Source organism: Streptopelia decaocto, assembly GCF_964273445.1.
Source record: "Streptopelia decaocto genome assembly, chromosome: 11".
NCBI classification, from domain to species: Eukaryota; Metazoa; Chordata; class Aves; order Columbiformes; family Columbidae; genus Streptopelia; species Streptopelia decaocto.
This window is the reverse complement of record NC_138666.1, coordinates 7,113,642-7,140,711: the sequence shown is the minus strand read 5'-3', so window position 1 is coordinate 7,140,711 and position 27,070 is coordinate 7,113,642. Positions and strand designations below refer to the sequence as shown.

The window sequence follows — 27,070 nt, the reverse complement described above, 5'->3', positions numbered from 1 at the left end:
AGGTGACTTTCTGTGGCTGTTAAGAGAAGCCAGAAAAAACAAGCTCTTTCCAGAAAACATCCCAAATCTTTAAAAAAAAGCCCTCCCAGTTGTTTATTTTTTGAATTCTCATGCAAGTTGAAGCCTGTCTCAAGACTGAGATGGGACGGAGGGACCAGACGTGGCTTTTGCTGCCAGGTTTGGCAAAGCTTTGGGCTGTGACCGGGGTGACAAGCCCCGCGTTTGCTCCTCCGGTCCATTCCACCATCCGCAGGCAGGAGCGGCCGTGGCACGTGGCAACAATGAACATGGAACCCAGCACGCCAAGTCGCTTTCCAAAGCAGGTTTCTTCCCTTCGCATTATGTCAGTCGCATTTCCTGACAAAACCAGCAGGAACACGCGGGTGACAGATGTCCCTTAATTATCGGCAGCATTCCTGCTCCTTGGTTGCAGACATAAAATTCAGAGGCTTGAAAGGAAGGTCGTGTTTTGTTTGGTTAAGACTGGCTACCTGGGTTTTATTCACAAGCATCTTTCAGCTGTGGAGAATCAGTCACTTTGGGTTTTCTGGCACGCCAAGGGGTATTTCCAGCCTTTCATGAGAGCAGCAGCAGAAAAACAGGGTGGAAAACACGGTGCAATGGGGGTGGCTGGGGAAGCCAAGTCCCTTCAAATAAATTATGTTCTTGTATTGCTGACGAAAGAGGTTTTTCCACTTGGGATGAGAAGGGCAAACGGGACCACTCTGCATGACAAGCTGCGACTCTGAGACAGATCTGGGTTTTACCATGAATAAACAGCTTGACACATATTTATTGTAGGGTGATCCAGTGAAATAAAAGGGAAAATAGGATGTCTTGGGGGAAAAATCACATTGTTTTCCCTTGGCTTTATGTTTTGGCTACCAAGTGGGCAAAAATGGCCTCTGTCCTTCAGCAAACATCACAGAGGGATGGAGTGAGAGGAGGAGGATAAGATGCTACCACCTGTGGAACCAGGTACTCTTCTTGTTCTCCTACAATATTTGCTTTGTGGGTCTTTATGTGAAATAGCAGGTTGATTTTACTGAACACACTGGCCAGGTACATTCCACAGCCCATAGGAACTCAAATCTGGTTGTTAGCCATCTACCAATTTACCTAAACTTGCAGTTCCCCCAAACTGAATGACAACCCATATCACCCCCTCATCTTTCTTTGCCCTTAGTGCAAAATACCTCGTGCACACCTCGGCCTCCCCTGCATCGCTTTCAACTTGCTTGTCCCTTCCAGCTAATTGCAGCTCTATTCCTTTGCTCCTGAAAACTCACAAAACATCGGTGCTCGGGGAAGGTTCCCACACTCCCCAGCTCCTTGGGCTGCCTGGTGGGTGCTGGGGACAATATCACCCTGGGGGAAAAGATCCATCTGGCCAGAAGGAAAAAAGCATCATAACGCATTTCATACTCCCGGTGTTGCGAATCTTCCCTCCCATGTGCTCGGATGATCAGGATCAGCTTCTTTGCTGCTGTTTTTGTGCCTCTTGACTTCCACACGGAAACTGGCTCTATTTTTACCCGGCCAAAGCTGATTAGATTTGCAGTAATTGGCAGGATAAACAGGCGCATACTGTATGCAGCAGGTTAATGCGATACATTTGGTGACCAGTAAAGGCCCTTAGCCCATGCCCAGCACAAAGACGACAATCAAGGTAATTTACTGTATACATGCCTGGTTTGTGCCCATTAACCGTCCCCGATCTTCCTCCCTCTGCAAACCCATTTCCCCTCTGAGACAACGAGTGTTATTGCAGGATGCAAAACATTTCAGCGTTTCTCCTAAGCTCTTTGCAAACCGGTATTAAATCCAAGGACATGCAGGAGTTTCTCTTTCTGGTTAACCCCGGTCTTGACTTTTCTTGACCTGTGAGAGATTATTAGCATTGAAGCAGCCTCATATTAAAAAAGAAAAATGCTACTTACAGCTTGGAGACTGACCTCCTTCAAGTAATGTAATTTTCAACCATTTCAATCATTTTCATAAGCTACAATCTACTGGAAGATTAGCAGTAGTCCTGCTTGCTGCAATATCATTCTGTTCTTTAATTGTTTTTGGGGGTTGTTTAGCTAGAGACCAAGGAGATAAGGGAAAACTTGGAGACAAAATCGGGTGATTGTGTACTCGTGGAATTCAATTAACTGGGGGAGGAAATGAGCGGGAAGCGAAAATGAAAATCATTCCAGTTTCCAAAGCTGTGTATTTCAATCTAATGTCATTAGACCTCAGGTATACTCTGGCTTTTGTGCTTGGTCTTTGCAAGGTGGTGACCATACCATCCATTCAAGCCCAGAACAAACACACAAGGCAAGAAACTCTCAAAAAATATTTGAGCTGGGGTAGGAGGTGCCCTGTTTATTTCAAAACACCCGAATAGAGTCTGATGCCATCCCAGAGGGTTCCCCCATCCCTCTGGCTGCTGCAGGACCCACAGCAGCCTGGGGGTTGTGAGTCACTGACTGGAGGTGTGTTTTCTGGAGAGTCTGGCTGTGCAGAGCTCTGAGCTGGAACTAGAGACCAAATCCCTCCTCTTCCTTCTCCCCAGGTTGCTCTGCTCCCCAGCATTTAGCTCCTCGGTGTTTGCTGGTGTCACAGGTAGGATGCTCAGACCTTCTCCAGCAACATGATCTGGGTGAAGATGTCCATGCTCATGGCCGGGCTTGGACTGGATGAGCTTGGAAGGTCCCTTCAACTCAAACTATTCTGTCATTCTATGATTCTACAGCCCAAAGCTGCTCCCCAGCGATGCCTCTGCACACACGCTTACTCTGCTCTTACTCACTGTTTACAACTGGCCTCCGAGCCCTCTCAGTTCTGCGGTTTTAATCTATTCCGTGCAGGCCCTGTTGATTTTGTATTGTTTCCCGATCAATCCATCACCCGGGCCCAAGCCAAGGGCTGTGGGAAATCTAAGGATATTGCATTGCTTTGATTATTTTTCCCTAACGCCCTCGTCACCTCACCAGTGACAGACGGTGAGCTCACCGCTGCCCATTTCCCTCCAACTCCTATTTGCCATTCATTATATCACCTTCTTTTAATTCTCCATCTATCAAGTTCAGTGTTAGCGGTTCCATTAATTGTCCATGATCCCTTCCAGGGCTTAAAGGCTTAAAATCAGCGTCCTCTTCACCGCTCGGAGCGTGGGCACAGCGCTGGCGGTGTCCCAGTCCTCTGGCACTTCCAGTGACTGTTCCAAGACCTATTGAAAATCACCATTAACTATCCAGACAGCTCCTTGGCCACCTCCTTTACAACTCTTGCGAATTGTTCAGATCTGCTGGTTTAAAAATACCCAGCTCCACCAGGTTGCTGTTTAGTGTCCCTCCGATGTGCTCTTGGAAAGTATTTTGTGAGCACATTGTCTTTTTTTTCCACCCGATACCAGGAGGAAACCTGCACTGAGCGTTTCTACCTTTTCTATATTATTGATAAATCTCCTATCGCTGCATAATATTGGCCCACTGCTAATGCAGGTCTTATCTTCCTGAAAGAAGATATCCTTTTCTCTTTAATTTCCCTAGCTTCTGAGGTTTGTTAATTACTACAAGTTTCCCTTTTCTTCTTTTTGTGTGTTTGTATTTTATGTGTTAGTCTTGGTGGCTCTTTTACTTCCTTTCCAAGATATGTTGGGGTTTTTTTTTAACAAATATTTCTGTCTGTGTTGCTGCTTTTTGGGTAAAAAAATTCTTAAAGGCTTCTCCCTTTTCACCACATTTTTCATCTAAATTCTTTCTCCAAATTGATCTGACTTATAATTGTTTTCTGCTCTGTGAAACAGGACCTTTTAAAGTGGCAAGTATATATATATATATATTGCTGCTTTGAGCTTTACTTCGTTTGCACATAACAAATGTAATCAAGCTATGATTGCTTGTGCCTAATACAGTGAGAAATTCATCTCCACCTGCCAGGGTGAGCTTGAATGTGGAATTCCCTCATATTAGAGGCAATATTTTTTGCATTAGGAAATTATCTTTTAGATTTTTTTCCCCCAGAAATTCTGAGGATATTTTAATACTGGCAGATCGAGACCTCCAGCATCCATTGCTTGGTTTGAAGTCCCCAGTGATCCCAAGACTTTCATTAGATATTATAGCCGTGGCTGTTTAAAGAAGAATATTGTGTCGGGTCCTTGATGCAGCGTGCTGGTCTGCCGCAGACCCTTCGTGCTTCACTCTTTATTTCCCGGGATATTGATCCAGAAACACTCTGGATCATTTATTTCCATGTCGCTAATGACTTGGAACCAGGCTGGGACTGCTTGGGAGAAGGAGATATCTGCTCCCAATCCATTCCCAGAGGGGTGCGGATCAGGTTTGGCACATCGAGACCCCCAAGTATGAGTGGAAATTGGATGGAGAAGGTGGTCGTATCACAGGGCTGCAATACCCTGGCCAGGGAAATGTCCCCACCACCTTCCAGCCTGAGGAGCAGTGTCATGCTGTGTATTTAGCAATTCTACCTTGTGCTGGTGGTTTTTGCCACTGCTGTTAATTTTCTTTGCAACCTGTGATTTTCCAATTCTATTTTTTTCTGATGTACTGGTGCTCTTGTTCCTCCTCCATTATGTTACCAGGCTAACGTGCCCCTGGCTTGGCCATCCAGGGTCCCCCCAGGAGCTTTGCCCTTTGAGATGGAGCTCGGTTGAGCTCTACAGCTCCAGGAAAACACTATCCCCCCTACACGGCTTAAAGAACCTGATATTTAATTCCATCTTTAGCTGCCTTTTTCCCTTCTTTCCCTGTGAAACGGGGGTGATTTTTATTTTTTTTTAAGATGACTTTGCTGTGTTTCCCCTTCAGCATCATTCAGGCATCCCCAGGAGCTGCCTGCAGTTTGGGAGGTCCCGTGATGTCCTGCTGGTAGTGCCAAAAATCCATCCTCCCCGTGGCTGGTCCTCACTGAGCTGAGAAGCCTTCAGATCACACCTTGTGGCCGGGCCGTCCCTCCTCCTCCTCTCCCCATCCTTTCTTGTGCTTCACAGGATCACATTCCTGGAAAAAGCCGCCCACCTTCCTGGGATGCCCAAAATGCTTTTCTGGGCAGCTGGACTTTTAGAGACACATCCCACCGCTCTCACACTGAGGATGCAGCAGCAGCATGGATCCCTGCAGCTAATCCTCTCTCCCCCTTTGCTCGGTGGCAGGTTTTTGAAATTTCTTAAGCAGCCAAACTTCCCAGCAGGTTTTCTGCAAATAGTCCCCGATGCACTTGTCTTTCTGAACCGCGTTGTACATCAAACCCCACTGCCTGCATCCCCATCCCTCCCTGAGTGGCTCCTTTTGGGGGGTTTCTGCACACAAGGGCTGGATGGGACTCACCAGGAATCTGCGCCTTTCCACCAGTGGTTTTGTCTGCAAGGCACACTGGGAATGGGCAGATGTTAATTCTACTCTCTATATTTTGCATCGCTCCTGCTGCCCAATGCTATTTTGTCTTCCCCCATTCATACTCAGTTGTTTATCATAAGCTGATTTGCTTTTTATTGTATTTTTTCACTATTATTCTTTTACCCCAAACGTCGTCTCACTCCCCTCATCCACACCTGCACCAGGTTATTAAAAAAACCCACTTGACGGCCCTGTTTAACGTGTCTCTACCCTTTGGGGAAATATCTCCAAATTTAGTAAAATGTCCTGGAGAAATCCCTCTGCAGTTTGAGGGCACCCTGGCATTTGCTGGTGGCAAGAGCATCTTCCAGAGGGAAAAACCCACTGATATTTGGGGCTGGTGTGAAATCAAATCTGGATTTTCCTCTCCCTCAGCCTCTGGCACATCAGCAGCACCCAGGAGTTATGAACTGGTCTGGAAAGGACTTCCCTAGGCAGCAAGGACTGAGGATGATTGGGGTATGAGTTTTTACTTTAAATTAGAGCCTGAACTTTGAGTAAAGGCTGTGAAAACCAGATTTATTTGAGGCTGGGCTCAGGGACAGCAATGTGGCTGTGTTGTGGTCGGCCGCCACACCATGATAGCCCTGATGTCTGTAATTCTCCATCCAGCCCCTTCATCTGATATTCCCACAGTGTTCTTTATTTTTCTTTAATTTTTCAAGCCTCCTGAAGCCCATCTTAAACCCCTTAATAACCAAGATAGGCCTTGCTGAGCAAACCCTCCGCTCCAGCGACAGGGCAGCAAGACAAAACCTCAATGAGGACGTGAACAGACATAACACATGGCTGCATCTTTAGTGCAGAAACTGCCTTCTCATCCAATACAAAGGTGCCATTCCCAAAATAATCCACTTTTTTAAACCACACGCCATCCTGATAGCCGTGCACTGGTGCTTGTCACCAGTAAATCTTATTCCTCTTGCTGCTTTCTCAGCAATTAGTGATTTCTTTTTCACTGGGTACCACTAAAAATGCTGTTATTTTGAACAGCTATTTTATTAGGAGAAGCATCCTGCATTGGTCAGAGGTGCCTTGCACCTTGGTGCACATTCAGCCTCTGGTCTCTATACCCCATTGAACTCCCCAGAAGGAAGAGCTGGCCACTAATTAACATGGAAAACTACTATAACCATGTAAGACTACTGAGAAAACAACAGAAGGGGGTGGAATTTTTTTGTTTCTCTGCCAAAATTCTTCCTATGTGTTTAAGCAACTTCAGTTGTAGTGTTTTTCTTGGAAACTTTGAGGGTTTCTACCCAAAGTCTCTCTCCATGAAAAAATCGGGACTTTGCAGTTGCCAAAAAATGCAGTACCTGAAGCGTGGGATTTTTAGGAAAACAAAACAAACCCCAGTGTATATTGAGGACAGTTCTTGCATTCACAAAGGACTTGGTGTAGTTTGAAAAGACATTTTCAACTGAAAAAAATTATTCAGTGGGAGCATTTCTACCCACTCTGGTTGCACCTCTTCCAGCTGAGGGAGAGGAAGAGTTTCTTCCCGATGTGATGTGTTTCAATGGATGGACAAGAAAATGCATCAATATAGAAAAAAACCCAAGCAACACAGTGTGAAACGTCCTGCTAGGTGGGGAACCGAGGCAGGTACCGAGCACAACCGTTCCAGCAGGATGCACATGCCTAAATCCTGTGGGTTTCCATCGCCAGGGTTTCTGCAGCTCATTTTTCTCCTTGGAGTCCTGGCTGAGCCAGGTCTCGAATCCAAGCCGATAGTCTTGGCTCAAAACTAGCGCTCCAGTAACGGCAGGACGCGAACACAAGCCGGTGCACCCGACAGTCCTGCTGGAGGTTTTCTGGAAGAATCATGGTTTTGTACGTTGCCCAAATTTTGCGTTACAGGCACTTGTGAGCATCTTTTAAATTTTTGTTAAACAGAGCTTCCCCTTTAATACTTATGCATTAATACACTCGTGTATTAATACAAATATATATATATATGCATGCGCACAGACCCGCACAGAGACCATGATACCACAAATATTTGGCATGCTTAGAAACAAGAGAGTGTGTGGCAGGACCAGGACCTGGTGTGCTCCAGAGGCACGAAGTGAGCTGTCGTTGCTGGCTGGGGGGGGTTTCACATTTTCAGCAATCCTAGGGAAAAAAAAATCTGCGGACAGGACTGGCAAGATCCTCCTGCTGTTTTGCACCTTCCCGGCGCATGGGAAGGATCCCAATGAGATGCTCTGTGTCGAAGGGAGGGGACCGAGATGCGCAGCATCCCAGCTGGGAAGGGATACAGCCCGGACCACTGCCATAATCCCCGAGTGACAGCACGGCCTTTTCATGAATAAATAATTTGTGTTGCAGTGTGCACGGAGCAAATTCTGCCTGGAGACTTGGCGTCGGTGCTGCTGAAACAAGGCGTTTGGCCTTTTCCCATTGTGTGCCCCCCACCCAACCCACCTGCAAATGGGCTCTTGGCGGGGGACATGGTCGCCCCTGGTCGCATCGGTGCGCAGTGATGGAGGGATGAAGGGATCAATAAACCCCCGGGAGCATCCCAGGTGGCGGGCGGCTGCGGGGGCCGCGGCCCTGCTGGGGTGGGAGGTGAAAGCGACGCAGTTCCTGTCTCTTTAAATCCACCCTGAGCCCGGAGCCGGGAGCCGAGGCAGAGCAGAAAGCCCAGGATCGTTCCTAAGCAGGATTTATCCCCGGGGGGGAGCCGGGAAGGAGCGGGGTGGGGAGAGGCCGTGGGGAGAGCGCAGGAGGGGGTTCCTCTTCCCGCCCCCCTCAAACCCCCGAGCATCCAAGCCCCGAGCATCCTCCGGCCAAGATGCGGGATCCGCCGGGCGAGGCGAGCGGGTCCCCCCGGGAGTGAGGTTTGCGGCGGGGGTGTGCGTGTGCGTGTGTGTGTGTGTGTGCAGGGGCGGGGGGGGCAGGCGGATAAGGGAGGCGATGGCGGGTTTTTAGGGCGCGGGGGGTGCGTGCGCGTTTGCGGGAGAGGCCGTGGGAGCGGAGCGGAGCGGGAGGCGGCAGAGGCACCGCATTGCTGCTGAGCCGCCGCGCCCGGCCCCGCCAGGCCCCGGCGGGCCCGCCATGCGCCCGCCGCCCCCCCCGGCCCCGCGCCGGAGCCCCGGCCGCCCGGGCAGCGCTGCGCGGATGGCGGCGCGGGGGCTGTGAGAGCCTTCGGGGTGCGCCGGGCTGCGGGGACCAGCTCGGGGCTCATTTTTCCTGCTCTTGGCATTTGGCCTCTTTTTTTTTGTTTTTTTTCCTTCCTCCCCCACCCCCGTTCCCTGCCTTGGATGGTTTTTAGGTGGAGTCGTTTGCACCAAAACCCAATAGCTGCTGCTGTTCTTGCTGCTATTTTTTTTTTTTTTTTTAATGATACTGTTTCCACAGCAGGGGAAGAGAGAACTGATCCTGAACATACTCCCCGAGAATGAATAATCACAAGAAACTGGCTTAAGCAGCTCCCTGGATCTGGTGCATGATTGCGATTGAGTTTGATTTGATTTAATTTTTTAATTTTTTTTTTTTTCCCAAGTCATCATTTGCATTTTATTTTCTGCCTTTTTTTTTTTTTTTTTTTTTTCACCTTTCGGGAGATTTGCAAACCGAATTACATGCATGTCCAGTGGGGGAAGGTTTAATTTTGACGATGGAGGGTCGTACTGTGGAGGCTGGGAGGACGGAAAGGCTCATGGCCACGGAATCTGTACCGGCCCAAAGGGTCAAGGTGAATATTCGGGCTCCTGGAGTCACGGCTTTGAGGTGCTGGGGGTCTACACTTGGCCCAGCGGCAACACTTACCAGGGCACCTGGGCGCAGGGCAAGCGCCATGGCATTGGCATGGAGAGCAAGGGGAAGTGGGTGTACAAAGGAGAGTGGACCCATGGATTTAAGGGACGGTACGGGGTCCGAGAATGCACTGGAAATGGGGCCAAGTACGAAGGCACCTGGAGCAATGGATTACAGGATGGCTACGGGACAGAGACCTACTCGGATGGAGGTAGGTGCTGCATCCTTACCTTTCTGGTGGGGCGGGCGGTGATGTGGGGGGATGAGCCTTCAGTGGGGGACCCTGGCTTTGGGCTGGAGCCTGCGAGTTTGCAACCTGCTAGCTTGGAGATTGGGATGCTCGTAACCCCCCTGGAGAAAACGAACCAGCCCAGCATGGCAACAGCCCATTGCCACAGGTAGCCCGAAATGTTCAGTGGGTCTCTGGGTGCCAGATCCTCCCCCCTTTCTCCTCGACCAGTCTTTTTTTGGGGACGGGAGCTTGCCGTGCTGGTGGGGGGGACGCCCAAGTTGCACATGGGATTCGCAGTTCTGACTGCACCACCGGTACCTGTAGGATCTGCATCAAAGCAACATGGGGCAGGGGGGGTCTGGGGTGGGTGGGGGCAGCTCTGGTGCCGCAAATGCTTCCAGCGAGGGGCTGGGGTCTCTGCACACCCCGCAGCCCCTCCAAATGCGGCCCCGCGCTTCGTAATACCGGGCAAAAGACTTTAATTCAGTCAAGAGTCTTACATTCCTAGTTTACAGCTTAATGCTTAGCGTAGGGGCTCAGAGGGATCACCAAAGCTATTCTCTGCAGTCAACACAGCTTAACGAGATGTTGAGGGGAAACTAGGATTAAAGAAAAAAAACAAGAAAACCCAATTGGAGCGATCGGAAAAATTGCTGGACTAAAAAGCTTTAAGGCCGAATTAGGATGACAGCTGGTGCCGTGCTGTAAGTGGCTGTATCATCCTCTCGCATGTTTTGTGGCCACTTCCATCGAAATTGCCACCATAATCCGAGGCAGGCCTACCTGCTGGGCTGGGGGCGTTCGGCAGCGCTGCCCCCTTGTTTTGCTGGCAAATGTGTCCATTTAAAGCAGGCTCGTTTGGGATTTTATTTTTAAGGCGCTATGGTTTTCCAGGACTGCCACATTAAGGAAATTGCAGCACTGATGAGCCCCATCGCAGCCTTCCTGAAAGGTGCTGCAAAGACCTTTCTCTAGAAAACCCAGTTTGCTGCTTTGTGATTATACAGGGAGGGAAGATTAAACGTTACCTGCAGCTGCTCTTTTATGCTCTGGAAGGGAGAAATTGAATGATCTCTTGATTGATCTCTTGATTTTATTTTTTTTTTTTTAATGATGATTTTGTGCTGGTGGCTTTTTCCTAAAGGAAAATAGAGCTGCAACCTTTTGTTTCAGCCGCCTGGAATAATGCTGGGGTCTGAGCTGGAATCTGCCGGGTGTGTGTTTGCAAGCGGTGGATAAATCCCAGCAGTCCTTCCATTGAGAATAAACCTCGCTCAGAGGATAACTGCGGTGTCCCACGTTCAAAGCGGCCGGGGAGGGGGCGCGGGGGGGTTTCTGTGTGCTCCCAACACCGGTGCCGTCGCCTCGCTCCCCTCCCGGCACTGCCAGGGACAGACAGACAGAAGTCTCGACAAACTCCAGGTCTCTGAGGGTTGTTGCAGGGCTGGCCCCGTCCCCGGACATACACGTGCCCCCACCCCGGCACCTTCCCCATCAACTGCAGCGTGGTGGCTCTTTGGGAAACCTGGGGAGCATCTCCAAATCGGGGCGGCTTCCCGGTGGTTTCACCCTTTCTAAGAACCTACCAGAAGCAAAGAGCTTTTTCTTCCATCTTGTCAGGCCAGCCTGGCTCCTCGGTGTTTGGGGACGGAGAAGCTTTATTGCATGTTTGTTGTTTTAGGAGGATCAGTGGGAGACAAGGGCAGGGTCTGTAGCACAATTCTCCCCCCAGGGACTCTGTAAACTGTCCTGGGAGGAGGGTACAGCTCTGCTGGGGACATGCAGAGTGATGGTACCTGTGGCCAAGCCTGTCCTGCTGCTGGGAGCCGGGACAGCCCGTGCACACCCCGACCAGGCTTCTCCACACCAGCTTTCCCCCTATTTTGGTTGGGCCATCACCGCTGAGTGACTGAAGCCAGCCAAAATTGCACTTTCACCAACTCGGTTGCAAGTCCCCAGAGGCTCTTTCCCAGTTGCCTGTCTCCATTCTGGGTGGAAAACACCAAAGTTGGGCATTTCCAGCCTTTTTGACACCAAACCTTTATGAACTTTGTGCGTTTGGATCCAAGAGGCTGGTGCGTGCAGGAGCTCTGCTGGAGGGGTGCGATTGCACAGAGAAGGCAACTGTTGGGAAGGATGTTTCTCATTAATCTATTCAAGTTATTACCTTCATCAAGCTGAAGTATCCTAGAATCCTCGCCCCAGCATCTGTCACTTGCCACCCACAGATAAATATTCATCCCTTGCATTTTTATTTTTTTAGCACATCAACCAAGGCTAGTGGATGGGTCCCTAAATGCGCAGCGAAGCTCAGGAAGTGAGGTGCCCCAGAATTCATGATTTTCACTCCAATTTTACCATTTCCTTGCACGATAGTGGGTAAGGGCAAATCTTAGCGCTCCACCGACAGTTGCTGGTGCTATCTTGGGGGGTGGTATTTTGCGTAACTGATGGACACGTGTTGGCGCGTGGTGCTTGGATTTAGGATGTGGCATGTGGTGGCCTGAGCCACGCTGCCACCACCCCGGGGACCGTGTTCTCCCCCACGCCGGGTGCTCACGCCTGCCACGCACACACACACACACACACACACACACACACGCATATGCCCACGCTTCCCCCACACGCAGCTTGCAGCTCTCGCACCTCCCACGCGGACACGCGCTCATCGCCGCGCACAATCGCCTCTCCTCCCCACGCCGAGACGCCGCTTCGCCCCCCCCGGTCCGTGTTACCCACACGCTCGTGGGCTGCCCCCAGCCCCCTCCGACCTATGCACAGATAAATGCAAACCGTGCAGGGCCCAAAGAAGCAAACACAGCGTCACTGCTGCCCTCGGAGCCCACGCTTTGCCAAATCTCCCTGGCACCGCCACATGCCCAGTGCACCTCCCTGCACTGTCCTGTGTTCCCCCTGCACGCAAGTGCTTACTTGGACCCCCCACAAACCACGGTACTGCTGCCGCGTCCTTATCCTTCTGCCAAAAATCCCTGGCCCCCTCCAGCAGCACCCCAGTGTTGCATGAATTGCTGGGGATTGCTTTGGTTGGGTGCTGGAGCTGCACCACTCGTTTGCTGGGCCTGATTCAGCCCAGCCCTGGAGTGGGATTACTCCCTTGATTCTGGGACAATGGGCTGCAGCCTCCTGGATCAACCCTGATGTGAGCTGGTGACGCTGCCATCACCCTTGCTGGAGCTGGTGGAACCTCTCTGGAGGGTTGGGGACCTCGCATTGGAGACCCTCTCGCAAGCAGGTCTGGAGATCAAGAACCATCTCAGCTGGTTCTGTAACTCCTGGGACACTTTGGAAATACACAGTGACTTTCACCTGGGGACAGGTTGGGTTGTAACTGCAGACTTGCCTCAGGAATCCTCGGGCTGTGCGTTGGGTTGGGGTTTCACTGCCAAAGCCATGGTTGTTGGGGTGGGTGATGTGACAACCAATGGTAAGACAAGGGCTAATGGGTTCAAACTGGAACACAAGAGGTTCCACTTAAATATGAGAAGAAACTTCTTCCTGGTGAGGTTGCCAGAGCCTGGCCCAGGCTGCCCAGGGAGGTTGTGGAGTCTCCTTCTCTGCAGACATTCCAACCCGCCTGGACACCTTCCTGTGTAACCTCATCTGGGTGTTCCTGCTCTGGCGGGGGGATTGCACTGGATGGGCTTTTGAGGTCCCTTCCAACCCCTGACATTCTGTGATTCTGTGATTCTGTGACATGGAGCAGATGAAGAAAGCCCTACATCTGCTTTTACCCATTCTGTCCCTACCAATGCTATTTTCCTCCTCCCTCCACCTCTCCCCAGCTGAACATTTGGGATCTGAGACCAGACGGGAGCTTGAGGAGGGTACCAGCCACTCTCCCATGTCCCCACTGTCTGGCCAACCCTCGGCGAACATCTTGCAGTGGTTCCCCAGGCTCGAGGTGTCCATGGCGGACATGCAGGTCCCTCCTGCTGCCACCCCCTCATCAGTCCCGGGTACCCACGTGCTCCACGCAGCCTCGTTTCTCAGGAGGGCTACCCCAAAACGGCCACATCGCCGTGTTCGTCTTGTGTAATCCTCCGTGCCCACTCACCTAAATGAATCATCCCTTTGATAGGTGAGTGAAATATAATTAGTGTTTTCATTGTTAGCACCGTGTGAGTAGGCAAGTGGGTTTTCTTGGCCTGGGCTGGGAGATTTTTTGCAGTTTGCAAGCGATGGGGAGAGGGAAGCGGTGCGGTGGGAGCTGCCGGCGTGGGCTCTCTCCTCTCCCAGCCTGTCCTGCTCTGTGTCCCACTTTCCCCATCTCTATGGTGGCACCGGTGACACCTCCAGCCCCTTCCTTCGCAGGTGCGCCAGAAGCCACCAACCAAATGTCTTTGGAGTGTTTGAGGAGATGAAAAACAGGAATATTTTGCAATATTTTGCAAAAGCAGGTCCCTTGGCAGTGTTAAAGGCCGCTCCAAGGGGATGGAGCAGGGATGCCATGGGGACCTGCCTGTCTGCCCCTGTCCTGAGCCAAAAAGTGGCTTTGGATGAACCACCACTGGCTGGTGCCGCTAAGGGCGGCAGCATCAGCTGTCTCGTGCCTCTCTCCATACCAGGGTTTTTCACAGGTTACTCCACAGCTGCAGGGAACCAACTAGCAAGGGCAAATTTCCCTGCCATCTATTCATAGCGCGGATGTCAGAATTACCTTAAAAGTATCAGCTCCCGTCTTATTTTTGCTGCCGGGAAGGAATTGTTGATGCGCTTTCAACAGTGGGTGGCAACAAGCAAATACAAATGCGCCCTGATCCCCAGTCCTCCCAGTTCCTGCAGAATCCCAGCATGGCCCTGGCTGGTCCTATTAAACCTCTTAAAAATCTGCTAATTAAAAAAAAACAAGCTATGAACTTTGTGTCTGAAGCATCTCAGTATCTAGACGTGGTACAGAAGATGCTTGCAGTGCAACAGGGGTTATAGGAGAGCGATAACCGAAACATCAGGACCCGCTGAACATGAATCAAAATACTAAATGAAGATTCTGGCCAGCGTCATTAAAAATAAATGATATGAACTCATGGTAATTACTTATCTCACTGGAACACGCTGCTTCGTTTCAGGTACAGCTCGGGACAGAGGAAGAAGGATTTTGACCCCAGGGAAAAGTGCGGGAGATAGGAATTGCCAGGCAGGCTCAGACCCCAGCTCCATCCTCTCGAGTATTTTACCCAGCGTGTGATGCTCAGGGGGTGGTGTAGGACCCCAGCCTTGGGGTGACCTGACCCCCTTACCCACCTCTCTCTGACTCAAAATAGAGGGTGACTTAATTTCCAAAAGCACAGTTTCAATGTCCTTTCACTGGGGACACTGGAGTGGGTTTCTCATGGCTTTTAATGCAACTCTCAGGATATTTGCATGTGATAAGAGGGACGGGATTTGATATCCCATGGGGCTCCTCGTGGTTGGGTGACATCTGCTCTTGTAGCTGAACATTTTTTTTTTCCTTGAAGCTCCAGCTTGTGTAATCATGTGATTTTGCAAGATTTTCGGCTTCATTTTTGAAGCAAGGTTTCCACCCAGACTATTGCAGAAAAGTCATTCTTACAGGCTTGGAAACCAGCAGACGAGAGCTAAAAATGCCTCCTGTTTAAAAATGCCTCGATTTTCAAATGAACCTAATAAATTTTGAATGCTTTGACTCAGGTAACGCTGATGTTGATGAATGATCTGTATTAATGTAGGCATGACTTGAAGACACAGAAGCCAGGCAGAATGAGGTAGATGATGGTCTCATAGGGGGCAACACTACAGTTTAGCACCTGTCTTGTGAGATTTTGGCAGTTTTTACCTCTTTGGGGTCTGACTGTGGCATTGCCTGAAATCCTGACCATGGAAAGACTTTTATTGCAGGAGTTTGCAATAGTTACAGAAGACTCTTGATGCTAGTTTACCCCCACAATAAGCTGTTTAATTTACAGTTAATGTATTTAACTGTTAACAAAAAAAGGGGAGCTTGGAGGAAAAACAAAATACTTGAGTGGCAAGTGTTTATATTTTGGAGTTTTGGCTTTTCAAATATTGGCTTTATTCAGACATCGGCAATATTCAGATATTGGCTTTTCAAAGACGGATTCTGGCCTTTGAATCAAAAATCCTTAAAAATTGCAATGGATGCGTGAGCATTCCCTTAGAACGGCCACTCCTTTCCCAAAATTATTCCCTGAAGAGGTTCCACTTACTCTTAACATACAGCAGAGCATCATGAATTTTCATGAATGAGTGAACAGCCAGAGCAAGGTCTCTACATTTGCAGATATTCGCACCAAGATGATCACTAGAATGATAAGATTTCCTGCGCGGGGCCATCACTTTGGGTCTGCAAGGTGTTTCCTTGGACTGAATAAGGGATTAATAATTTATTTCAGAAGAAATAAATAAACCCTGCTCTTGCCTCGTCCCACCCTGTGCTGTCCCCACGCCGGGTCCAGCCTCATATCCCCAGTCCCATGGGATGATGCTGAGCATCTCCCACCCCTCCCAAGGGATGCAGCCCCCCAGAGAAACCTCAGTGCTGGCACCCAGCACCATTTGCAAGTGCTGGAGAATTCGCCCTTTCTCCCATGAGCTCTGCTGAGAAATGGGGTGAGATCACAGAGTTTGCGATGAGGATTAGAGCGCTGGCGGATTAACGGACTAAGCATTAGCCCGATTTCACTCTGCTTTGTGCGAGGAGCACATTAGCCATAATAAACGTGCTGAGTGATATGTTAATGTGTTTCACATCCCTCACACTAAAGCCTCATCGCGGTTTTGGACCCAACTGGTGGCCAAATCTGCAGGGATTCAGGTACCTTGGGCAGCATTATGGGCCCATTTCACCAGGGGATGATGCTCCTTTGACTTTCCCTTTCCAGTGGACCCAGCACTTCCCATTCCCAGGAAGACTAGAAATTTCTTTCTTTACCTCTTTCCTTTTGAAAAGCTATTATTTCCCCTGTCTCCAGGACCTGACGCTTTAAGAAGAATCACAACTGGCCTGAGACGCATTATGAGCCCCATCAGAATTAGCGATGCTGAGATTTGATTGTCATTATAATTGCAGCATTTCTCCGAATGCTGGCTGGAAAAGGCAATTACTAATGAACACAAACAGGCTCCGGGAAGCTGGAGATACAGAAACAATGAGAGGGAAGAGGGAGGGAATGCTCAGGACAGACTTGCATTTTCCTGCACACGGTGGAGAGCAAGTTTGAGTTTTTCTGCCTTGAAGCAAATAGCCAAAATGCCTCAAAAGCTGTTGTTGGCCGAGCCCGAACCTGGTGATGGGTCTGGGGGAGTGTTCCTCATGCAGATGTTATCCGAGCTGAATTTCCATTTGTGATTTTTATGGAGTGACTTCTCCTTAATATTATAAGGGCACATATTCATCACTGGCCATTCCCTATGGAAAAACAGTTTAATTCCTACAGCTGGGGTTATGCTCAGAGATATCACATCAGCTTCAGGGCTTTGCCTCATCCCCTGTCCTGCTGTAGTTTTGCTGTAGGTTGTGCAAAGCTATTTTGTGCCCGCAACAGCAGTTGTTTTGTTGGAGGAACTCATCCTCTCGTTCTGTGCCTCAGTTTCCCGTCTGTAAGTGCGAATATCAGCAGTCTTTGCAACACCATGGTGCACATTGATGTTTGCTAGCGGGGAAAGTAGCTTCATCGTGCTGATCTCTTGGTTGCAAAGCAATGTCCTCTTTCCAGCTTCGGCCCTTGCTTCTGCAGAGGTGCCCAGCGAGATGCTCGCTTGTCTCCAGCACCCATCTCAACCTGTTTGCAAAGCCACCTCCTGCAGTACAACACCCAAACCCAACCACCCCGCTGGCTGGTTTCCTTTAGCTTTAAAAAGTGCAAGCTAGCCATGCTGGTAGGAGCTGCAGACTTCTGATTTATTATTTGTTGAGCCCCAGCAACAGACTTAAGGCTGCCCAACACCCAGCTCTGCTTCAGTCCTTCTCTCTTCTCCCTTCTCCTGTCCCTTCCCCTTCTCCACGGATGCCCAAACCTCACCGTTCCTGTTGTGTATGTACATATCCAGCCTCGCATTAAGCGATGTGACTAACACCCATCACGTGTTTGTGCCTGCAGATAGTATTTGCATACTCAAATATCCATACTTGATTTCTTCCCCTTCTTACCAGAGCGTATTTTTGGCAAACAAGCAGCCACAGCAGAAGCATCTGACTGTGTTTTTAGCGTGGCTTGGTGATGGGTAGAGCCATAGGGAGCTTTGGCAGGGCTGGGGGGTATAATTTGCCACTGATACCGTATCCATGTGACATTGCAGACATGCACCGTCACCGATTCCCACCTTTCACCATGGGCGACACAGGTGGTGAGTCCCAGCCCACCATATCATGGCAACGTGGGATTTGGGGGACAATCTCTGCTCTCCAAGTGGCAGCTGGGGACAGGGCAAGGAATGCAAGTCACCCAGTGCAATGCTTGTCCCTCTGCTGGGAGTGACAGTGGTGGCAGGACCGCTCTTGGGTTCCTCAACAGCAAACGTGCACCCACATGCATGCTCGGGAGGACCCACATGTGCAGGTAGCACCTTTGGGGGACACAATTTTACCAGCGAGACCCCCTGACTGCTGGACATCAGCTGGCGTGGCCAACAAGGATGTCCCCATAATGAATTATTAATTATTATTATTAATAGCATCCTCTAGTTCTCTCTTTTCTCTCACGCATCTCTTTGGGATAGATGTTTTTGAGCTGCAAAGCAAGATTTTTGTGTGAATCCTCCCTGGGCTGTTCTGTGATCTAATAGCTGGAACGTGAAATCTGTAAGACTTGCTCCTTCTGTTGTAATTCAAGAGACCGGCCTAATTATTGCCATCAGACATCTTTAATTAATATGCTGCAAAGTCCAGAGATAAGAGGGGAGGTGAGCATACCAGGAAAGATCCTTTACAAGATAAACTAGTAATTTGCAAGGACTGATTACTTCGTGCTGGGTTTGGGAAAGTGGACGGGCACTTCGGGCAACTCAGACTTCATTCCCAAATTTCACGAAGTGGCAAAAGCGAGCCGGGAGGTTTGAATCACTGCCCAACGTGGTCACTGTAACGGGTGGATCTGGCTATGATTTAGGGATGGGACAGAGGCTGCTGCAGAGAAACCTGCCGGCTGCTCCATGTGCTGGGAAAGCCTGGGCAGCTGCACCCATGGCGCTGAGTATTTTAACTAACCTGGAAATACCTTGCATTGACAGGTGATGGCAGGTTACTTGCGTGGGGTTTTTTTTGTTTGAAACTCAATATTAGTGATGGATAAAGAATATTGTCCTAAATATTAGACTTTTTCCAAGGTCACGTTGTGATAATAATACATATGTGTCCACAGGCCTCGAAATGTTTTACAACATCCTAAGTCACTGCTTGAATTTCTCTGTGCGGGGCAGGGCTGTGCAAACCTCCCCGTGTGCTTTACCCCGTGTGCTCGCCAAGGGCCGTGTCCCGCAGGAAACAGGACCGGCCATCTCAGTTCAGGAAAAGCCTGCGAGGAGACTTCAGACCGTAAGGCTGGTACTTAATGGTGTTCCTGGAGTGGAGCCAGAGGGCTCAGCAGCCTGCGAAATGCCAGATCTGTGGGTATGGAGGCAGGGAGGAAAGAAAATGCAGCCATTCCAACCCCAAAAGTCCTGATTTCTGTTTCCTTCCCATGCCACGGTGAAGATGGATGAGTTTTATATCCAAACGAATGGTCCCAACTCCAGCCAAGGGAACTCCCACGCTTACTGCTGGGCTGTGAGCAGTTCATCTCCATCCCTTAGGGCTTCCATCTGGATCATTCAAAATCCACCTCTTGCTCCAGCATGCCCTAAGGTGCTGCTTATTTCTCTGAAAGCTGGACTCCCCCGGGCATCGTGGTTGATCTTCACCATCTCTCCGTGAACAGGAGAGGACTGTGGACACCAGGCAGCCTCTTGGCCAGGGCAGCAAGTGGCAAAGCTGGGTGCTTTCCATGCCATAGCATTCCTCACCTTCACCTCCCGGGTGCAACATTGTAGGCTACCTCCATCTGGGCCAGAAAGGCCATTTTCTACATGTTTCAGCTGTCCTTTCCGTCTCCATCACTCTCTTATGGGCAAAAAGCACCTGGTACAGAGTCAAATGACATCAGTGAAGGGATTTGTCTTCTTGCCCAAAGTTTCAGCCTCATGTGCTGCATGTGGGAAGAGCAAGCCATGAGCTGGTTGTCTCTTCCCACCATGGTGAAGACCTCGTCTGCAAGAGCAAGTGGGTCCCTCCTCAGTCGTGGGCCCACAAGCCCCACCACAGTGGCTGTACCCCGGCAGATGAGATGGAGATGGAGATGATGGAGACAGAGATGGAGATGATAGAGATGGGTCTCCTCAGGAAAAAAATCAAAAACTGGCAAAGACAAGGAAATGAATGGAAACCCATTGTTCTTCCTGGTGTCTGCAATGCCTTAGATCCTCCTGGAGCACTTTGCCAATAGGAACTGATTAGTCTTCCCAACATGGGGCTGAATTGCTGGAGTGCCACTGCATTATCCCTGTTACCAGCAGGGAATGTGGAGGTGATAAGGCTGCACCCAGCTTTGCATGGGGTCCCACTCGCTTCCCTATTTCTGCAAGGTACAAACCAGGGCGAACCCGATTTCAGGGATTTTGGGGACAACAGGAGCAGCCCTGCAGACTCTCTGCTCCCTTCCCAGAATGAATTTCAGCCTCCTGAGCCAAATGCTGAGAAAGCACTGAATAACTGCAACAAATGAGATTACTTTTTGGTGCTTGTCACTTCTCGAAACATACAATCTTCTGCTGGAGCATCAGGAATGATGCTTTGGAGGCCAGTGACTTCCCACTTTCCGCTTCCAGTCTGGCTGGCTCCAGCCGAGGATGGAGCTCCGCATGGTCCTCAAGGCAATGGAAATTCCTGCAGGAGTGTTAAAAGCAATTTGGAAAGAATCCAGCTGTGCTCCAAGGGGAGCTGGACAAAAAAACAAACCAACACACCCCAAGCTTAAGAACACAAGTGCAAGTGACCAACAAAGGCATTGCCCGTTTTCTTCTCTCCACGTTTGCATCCCATCCTGATATCCATCCCATCTTGATTTTCCTTGGCTTTCTCATGAGCCCATTCCCTTTCTCACACTCCACTTGCTGTTTCCCAAAGAGGAATATTCTCCCCGATCCATCTTTCAGGGTGACTTCAGTTATTTTCTCCCAGCCTCAGGTTGCGCCCTCTCCTTATCTCTGCTCCATTCGCATACACGCGTGTGGACACATCCTCACCCTTCTTGGCATCACCTTTATCTTGGCCAAATCCCGCTGGAGCAATTACATCAGGAGACAAGAAATATTCACCGGGGTAAAACCGGCACAACCTGCTTATTCCCTCGGGCTCTGATTTTGCTGCCATTATGATGAATGGCAAAATTCCCATTCCCAGGGCAGGATCAGGCCTTTTTTCTCAGCAGGGTGGTATTGGTGGCTGAGATTTCTTTGCTGGGCTGTCCAGTGCTCTCCTGTCGTTCATCTGCTCCTGTCCACAACTTCCCTCCATCCCCGGCCCTGCCAGCAGCCGCCTGCTGTCCTGGCCACACAATGGATGCTGCATTTTCCTCGATGCAACCCCTCCATTAATCGCATATAATAAATGCTTCAGGAAGCATTTTGCAAATATTGATATTAAAGGAAGGGCTACAGAGCAGAAGTGGCTGCTGCTTTGGTTGTATGACCATAGTAAGTCACAAAATACTGAGCTCAGGAGGACTTTCTCTGTCCAAGACTTTCTTGGCTGCTCTTTGCTCTTCTTTCCCGGTGCAAAAGGGTCACACAGAGGGGGGATGGATATTTGTGGCATCTTGGTGGCATCCATAAGAGTGACCTGCATGGCTGGGGGAAGTGGTTGGCACATTTTTCTCCCCAGTGATTCTCCTCCATCAGGGAACACTGGAACAGGCTGCCTGGGGAGGTTGTGGAGTCTCCTTCTCCGCAGACATTCAAACCCACCTGGACACCTTCCTGTGTGACCTCACCTGGGTGTTCCTGCTCCGGCGGGGCGATTGCACTGGATGGGCTTTCGAGGTCCCTTCCGATCCTTGACATTCTGTGATTCTGTGATTCTGTGATGGTGGCTTTGCCTCTTTTCCATAGCGCCCCGGCTTGGGCAATGTACTCAGTTTGTGGCCAGGACTGCAGCAGTGTTGGCTTGTTCCCCATTTCCCATCCCAATGGAGGCATCTTCCCCTCCTGCACACAGCAACAAAGAGCATCTGCTCATCTGCCCCGATGCTGGGAGCTGCTCAGCTCTCTGCATTTGCACTGAAGTCCTCAAGAACCTCCGTTCAGCACCTCATCAGATCAATCTGGGGATGTTTTGCATCAGACGTGCTTGTCCTGTTACCCCCAGTCCATCTGATGTTCCCCCCTGCATGTGTTTCCCATTGACCACTCCTTTTTCAGCTCTGAAGTAGCTGTAGACTGTCCATCCTGGCATGGAAAGTGGAAAATCATAAAATCCTGTTTCCTCTGCAGGGAGGAAGAGTCTCCCGGCTCCTTGTGAGATTAAGCTTTGTGCGTATATCTGCAAATGTGAAGGGGCAGAGGTTAAGCTGAGCAGTGGAAGGGGAGGAGGTGACAGTGCTTAGCAATGCAGATCAGATGGCTCTGAGACCTTCCAGTATTCACAGCCAAATCCTGGGATATTTAGGGGTTTAAAAGGTAATGAAGTCAGATGGAGGAAGGAGTGCTGTTGGGGTGAGGGAGGAAGGGTGAAATCAGCTTCTCAGAAGGAAGTGCTTTGATCTGCTGATGGCCATGAAGGTGGCCAGTTGTCTCGCTGGCCATCAGGGAGGTGACTGTCCCCTCCTAGACAGTCCCCAGAGGCAGGGAAGCAAACAGGAGAGCAACGACACCCATGAAAGCGGAGCTGGGGTTTAGGTTTTGCCCTCTGGTGCTGGTAGGGAACAGCAGGATGGGCTGGCTCCTCACGTCCTTGCATACTCTGCTTCGAAAAAACAGCCTTGCCAAGGAGATGCAGTTATTGCTCTGGGCAGCCTTGCAGTTCTAGGAGTAGGTTTTGAGGCCGTGTGAAGATGACAGCTTGTCGGGCACCTCTGCCTTGCTGGAGATACTCACAGGCTGCAGCTGGAACCTGCTGTGCCCAATTTGCTGCCTCTGCTCCAGCTGAGATGCACTGGCTTGGCTGCTCCGGCAGCATTTTATTCTGCTCCCTGCCTCTGGGTTTCAGCAAAGGGCTGTGCTTGCTTTACGGTGCTTCAGTTTAATCCCTGCTTATTTTTTTCAGCTGCAGATTTGCCAGGAGATGGGGAGGTCAAGGGACCTGCCCCGGGGCCAGGGACTGAGTCAAGTGATTCAGCCAAGGGAAGAGAGCCCAGGACTTGGGCAGGGCTGGTTCTGACATGTCTCATGTGGGAAATTTTCTCCTTTTCCCCTTTCCCTCGCCGACATCTTATTGCTCTCTACATCTACCTAAAAGGAGGTTGTAGCATGGTGTTGGTCTCTTCTCCCAAGTAACAAGTGGTAAGGTGAGAGGAAACGACCTCAAGTTGTGCCCTCGGAGGTTTAGATTGGATATTAGGAAAAATTTCTTCACAAAGAGGGTTGTCGGGTGTTGGAATAGACTGTCCAGGGAGGTGCTGGAGTCACCATCCCTGGAGGGGTTGAACAAATGTGGAGATGTGGTGTTTAGAGACACGGCTTTGAGGTGGGCTTGGCAGTGTTGGGTTAATGGTCGGACTTGATGATCTTAAAACTCTTTTCCAAGAAAAGCTCTATGGTCTTTTCCTGAAACCCATTGAATCCATCTCTAGGGGGAAGAGGAGGCTGAGCCCAGTGTGAGGACCCCTCAAGGTACCTGGGGGCTGCATTGCAGGGGTGCTCTGAGAAACCTCTCTCACCCAGCTGCTGCCCACCACCCCCAGAGTTCGTCCTGCTGACATGTTCTGGGAAGGCACCAGAAAGGGGATTGAGATGGTGCCCAGCCTCTAGGAGATGGGCAGGTAGTTTGGGGGGCTCTCTCCTGCCACAGACACTGTCACAGGTGCCGCTGGGCACGGGAAGAGCCATGGGTGCACGGCATCACTTCTTGGGGACATCAAAGTGGGCTGAACCAGGGCAAGACAAGCTCACTGTTCAAACTCAACAGAGTACATGTCTGATATCTCCTCTGAGCTGTTTTGCCAGCCATCTTGCTGGCTGTCCCACATCTTCCTCCCAGCCAGCACCACCATCCCATCCTCGCCCTGTCCTGCCAGTGCTTGCCATAATCCCAGAGCTCTGCCTCCCTACCCGCTGCTAATCCTATAAACCCTCGGTAAATCCTTCCTGCCTGGCCCTGCCTCTCCGTGTCCCTTCTCCAAGGGAGTCTTCATGGTGTCCCCTAGCATTTTTTTGGGGTGCAGAAGGCTGTCAACCAGATAATGTAGCACCTGGGAGGTTGCTTGCATCGGAGCACCGGGAAGGATGCCCAAACCCCGGGGGGTTTGTGCAAGTCAAGATATCACAGCTGACGCACCTGAAAATTCATGCCAAAATGTGCCTGGGTGCTGGTTTCATGTTCTCCATAAGCAGTTCCCGTGCTCAGTGTGAGCCGCTCCAGCACGTTACTGTCTCCAGAGCTACTGCTGAGCCCCAGGAACCGAGCAGTGAAAACCTCTGAGGGGTTCCTGAGGGTCGGGTCAGCATGAGGAATGAAATGGAGCAAAAGGATGTGTAGCTATAGGGTTGGGATCGCTCCTTGCAGCCAGAGTGGGGTTTGTCTGGTATGGGGATGGCCAGAACAGCCCATTTTAATAATCCTTTCTGCTGGGCTGTTGGAAAATATTGAGACAGAAAACATTGCAACAAAGCAAATAGTTCTCAGGGAACAATATTTTTGCAGCCAAAAGAGCCAACTCAGGTGGACCCGACAGGTTACTCATGTCTACGTATTGCAGCCTGGTCGCTAAGGGCAAAAAGCATCTAGTGCAGAGAAGGGCTGGAAAACCTCTACCAGACTGAGCTTGGGCTTGTCACCAGGGCTCTTTCGGTTGGATTCCCACAGGGTTCACTATTTCAGCAAGTCTATTTTAAGACTCCGTTGGCCGGCACAAAGGGAGGTCCCGATGCTGCGAGGTGGTGCCTGCGCCCATCCTGGTACAGGACCCTACTCTCTGCATCGCTGGCCGGGGATGGAGGCAGCAGCTTTGGGCTGGGACCAGCTGCAGCATCGCAGTAGCACCAGTGCCCAGCAGGGAGCCGTCTTTGGGCTCATCAATCCGCCCCGTGAGCTTAGGTGGGCAGCGAATCACTGCGTCTTGAGCTAGTCCAGAAAACATTAAGCCGAGCTAAGAATAAAAACCAGCCCCGCAGTTCAACCGGCTGGAATAAAATGCGAAAGTGTGCCAATGGCCTTGCTGCTGAGGGGAAGGAATTATAAACCCCGGGCAGATTACCACAATGTGTTGCAGTGCACAGGGTGGGCGTTGTGCTCCGGTTGTGCTTCGCATAATGGATGGGATCCTTGTGCCTCTGTTCCCAGTGCCGTGACAAGGTCCTGTGTGCGTTTCATCCCACTAATAACCAGTTAAGCAACTCCCATAAGTGCCCACGCAAATGTAGGAGTTCAAACAGGGGCACGTTTCTGAGGAGAATAACCAAATGGATCTCTCCCCATGAGGCCTTTATTTCTATAGAGCCCCTCCCTTCCACTACGTGCTGGATGAAAGACACTATGTATATAAATAAATGCATTGTGATATACCATCCGCTTTCATCACTGCCGGCAGCACGGATGGGATCAGAGTCTGCTTCTGGATAATGATTCCCCTGCCCCTCCCCTGCTCCCTTCCCTTCCAAATTAGGGGTTGCTCCAAGGGGCAGTTCTTGGAAGCATCACTCCCTATGCCTTGGCTGGTTTCTAATATTTGCAGGCTGCAGCTGAAGTGCACACCTGCAGTCTCACCAAAATGTTGTTTTCCCAGACGTGACATTACAGTCCTTGTCACAGAGATGGGACTGGCATCCAGAGCTGCGCTTTGCAAAGGGCTCGCAGAGGGGTTTGATGCTGTTAGCCGTCAGCAGGATGCTGTGCCATGAAACCCCTCTTTGCTTTTTGTCTCCTCTTTCCAGGGACATACCAGGGCCAGTGGGTCGGAGGGATGCGCCAGGGTTATGGCGTCCGGCAGAGCGTTCCCTACGGCATGGCTGCGGTTATCAGGTCACCCCTGAGGACGTCCATCAACTCCCTGCGCAGCGAGCACACCAACGGCACGGCGCTGCACCCCGACTCCTCGCCGGCGGTGGCCGGCAGCCCCGCTGTCTCCCGCGGTGGCTTTGTCCTCATGGCCCACAGCGATGCCGAGATCCTCAAGAGCAAGAAGAAGGGCATATTCCGACGGTCGCTGCTGAGCGGGCTCAAGCTCCGTAAGTCCGAGTCAAAGAGCTCCTTGGCCAGCCAGCGGAGCAAGCAGAGCTCATTCCGGAGCGAAGCCGGGATGAGCACGGTCAGCTCCACCGCCAGTGACATCAACTCCACCATCAGCCTGGGCGAGGGCGAAGCTGAGCTCTCTGTCATCGAAGACGACATAGACGCCACCACCACCGAGATCTACGTTGGCGAGTGGAAGAACGACAAGCGGTCAGGCTTCGGGGTGAGCCAGCGCTCGGATGGGCTGAAGTACGAGGGAGAGTGGGCCAATAACAAGCGCCACGGCTACGGCTGCATGACCTTCCCTGACGGCACCAAGGAGGAGGGCAAGTACAAGCAGAATGTCCTGGTCAGCGGCAAGAGGAAGAACCTCATCCCACTGCGGGCCAGCAAGATCCGTGAGAAGGTGGATCGGGCCATGGAGGCAGCCGAGCGGGCAGCCACCATCGCCAAGCAGAAAGCGGAGATCGCGGCGTCCAGGTAGGGTGGTCCTCGTCCTAACGTGGCGTCTCAGCAAGGTCCTGTCTCAATGGTTGCGGTTTGATGGGAGAAGTGGGATGAGTCTTTTCACAGTAGTAGGTGCTCCGGGGGGAATTTTAAGGAAGGTACTGGAGTTGGGCACATGTTGTGATGAGCATCTGTTGGTACAGGCAGTGGTCAGTGTAATCTGGACAACCTGATCTGGGTGAAGATGCCCCTGCTCATTGCAAGATGATTGGAGCTTTGAAGGTCCCTTCCAACCCAAACTGTTCTGTGGTTCTCTGAACCCTGAAGAGGGAGCAGGCGGCATCCTGGAAAGCCAAGCAGCTGGGCTTGCCCAAGCATCATGGGTAGCGTTCAAAATGGGGTGGATCCAAACTAAATTGTCCCTCTGCTAACTTCAACTGAGCTGTGGATGACAGTGTTGGGTTAACAGTTGGACTTAATGATATTGAGGCTCTTTTCTAACCAAAATGACTCTATGATTCTGTGACCCTCCCGAACCATCTGGTGAGGCCGTGCCGGGTCACCCAGTGTTCACTGCAGCCTTCGCAAGGGGTGGTGGCACTGTGATGGGACTGCAATTGTGGGTCACTGTGCGGATCTCACAGGCTGGTGCTGTCATTTAGGATATATTGGCTTATTTACCCCGTTTCTCCTTAGCCTCTTTAGTATGCAGGATGATACCTTTAGCAGAAGAGCTCCTGAGATGCTCTTTCCCTGTATCCTCTGACTTATATCCAAGAGAAACCATCCCAGGGTTAGGAGGAT

At 50.7% G+C, this 27,070-nt stretch overlaps 1 protein-coding gene across 1 annotated transcript in view; it reads left to right on the top strand.

The window, feature by feature from the left end:
- Positions 1 to 8,999: 8,999 nt before the first annotated feature.
- The window catches only part of JPH3 (junctophilin 3), a gene marked incomplete at its 5' end in the record, with an annotated part of 53,846 nt that continues 35,775 nt past the window's right edge, over positions 9,000 to 27,070 (top strand). Inside the window, 2 exons of the mRNA XM_082062651.1 lie at positions 9,000 to 9,381; positions 25,522 to 26,299. Coding sequence (XP_081918777.1) covers positions 9,000 to 9,381; positions 25,522 to 26,299 — 1,160 coding nt within the window. The remainder of the gene's footprint in view (positions 9,382 to 25,521; positions 26,300 to 27,070) is intronic.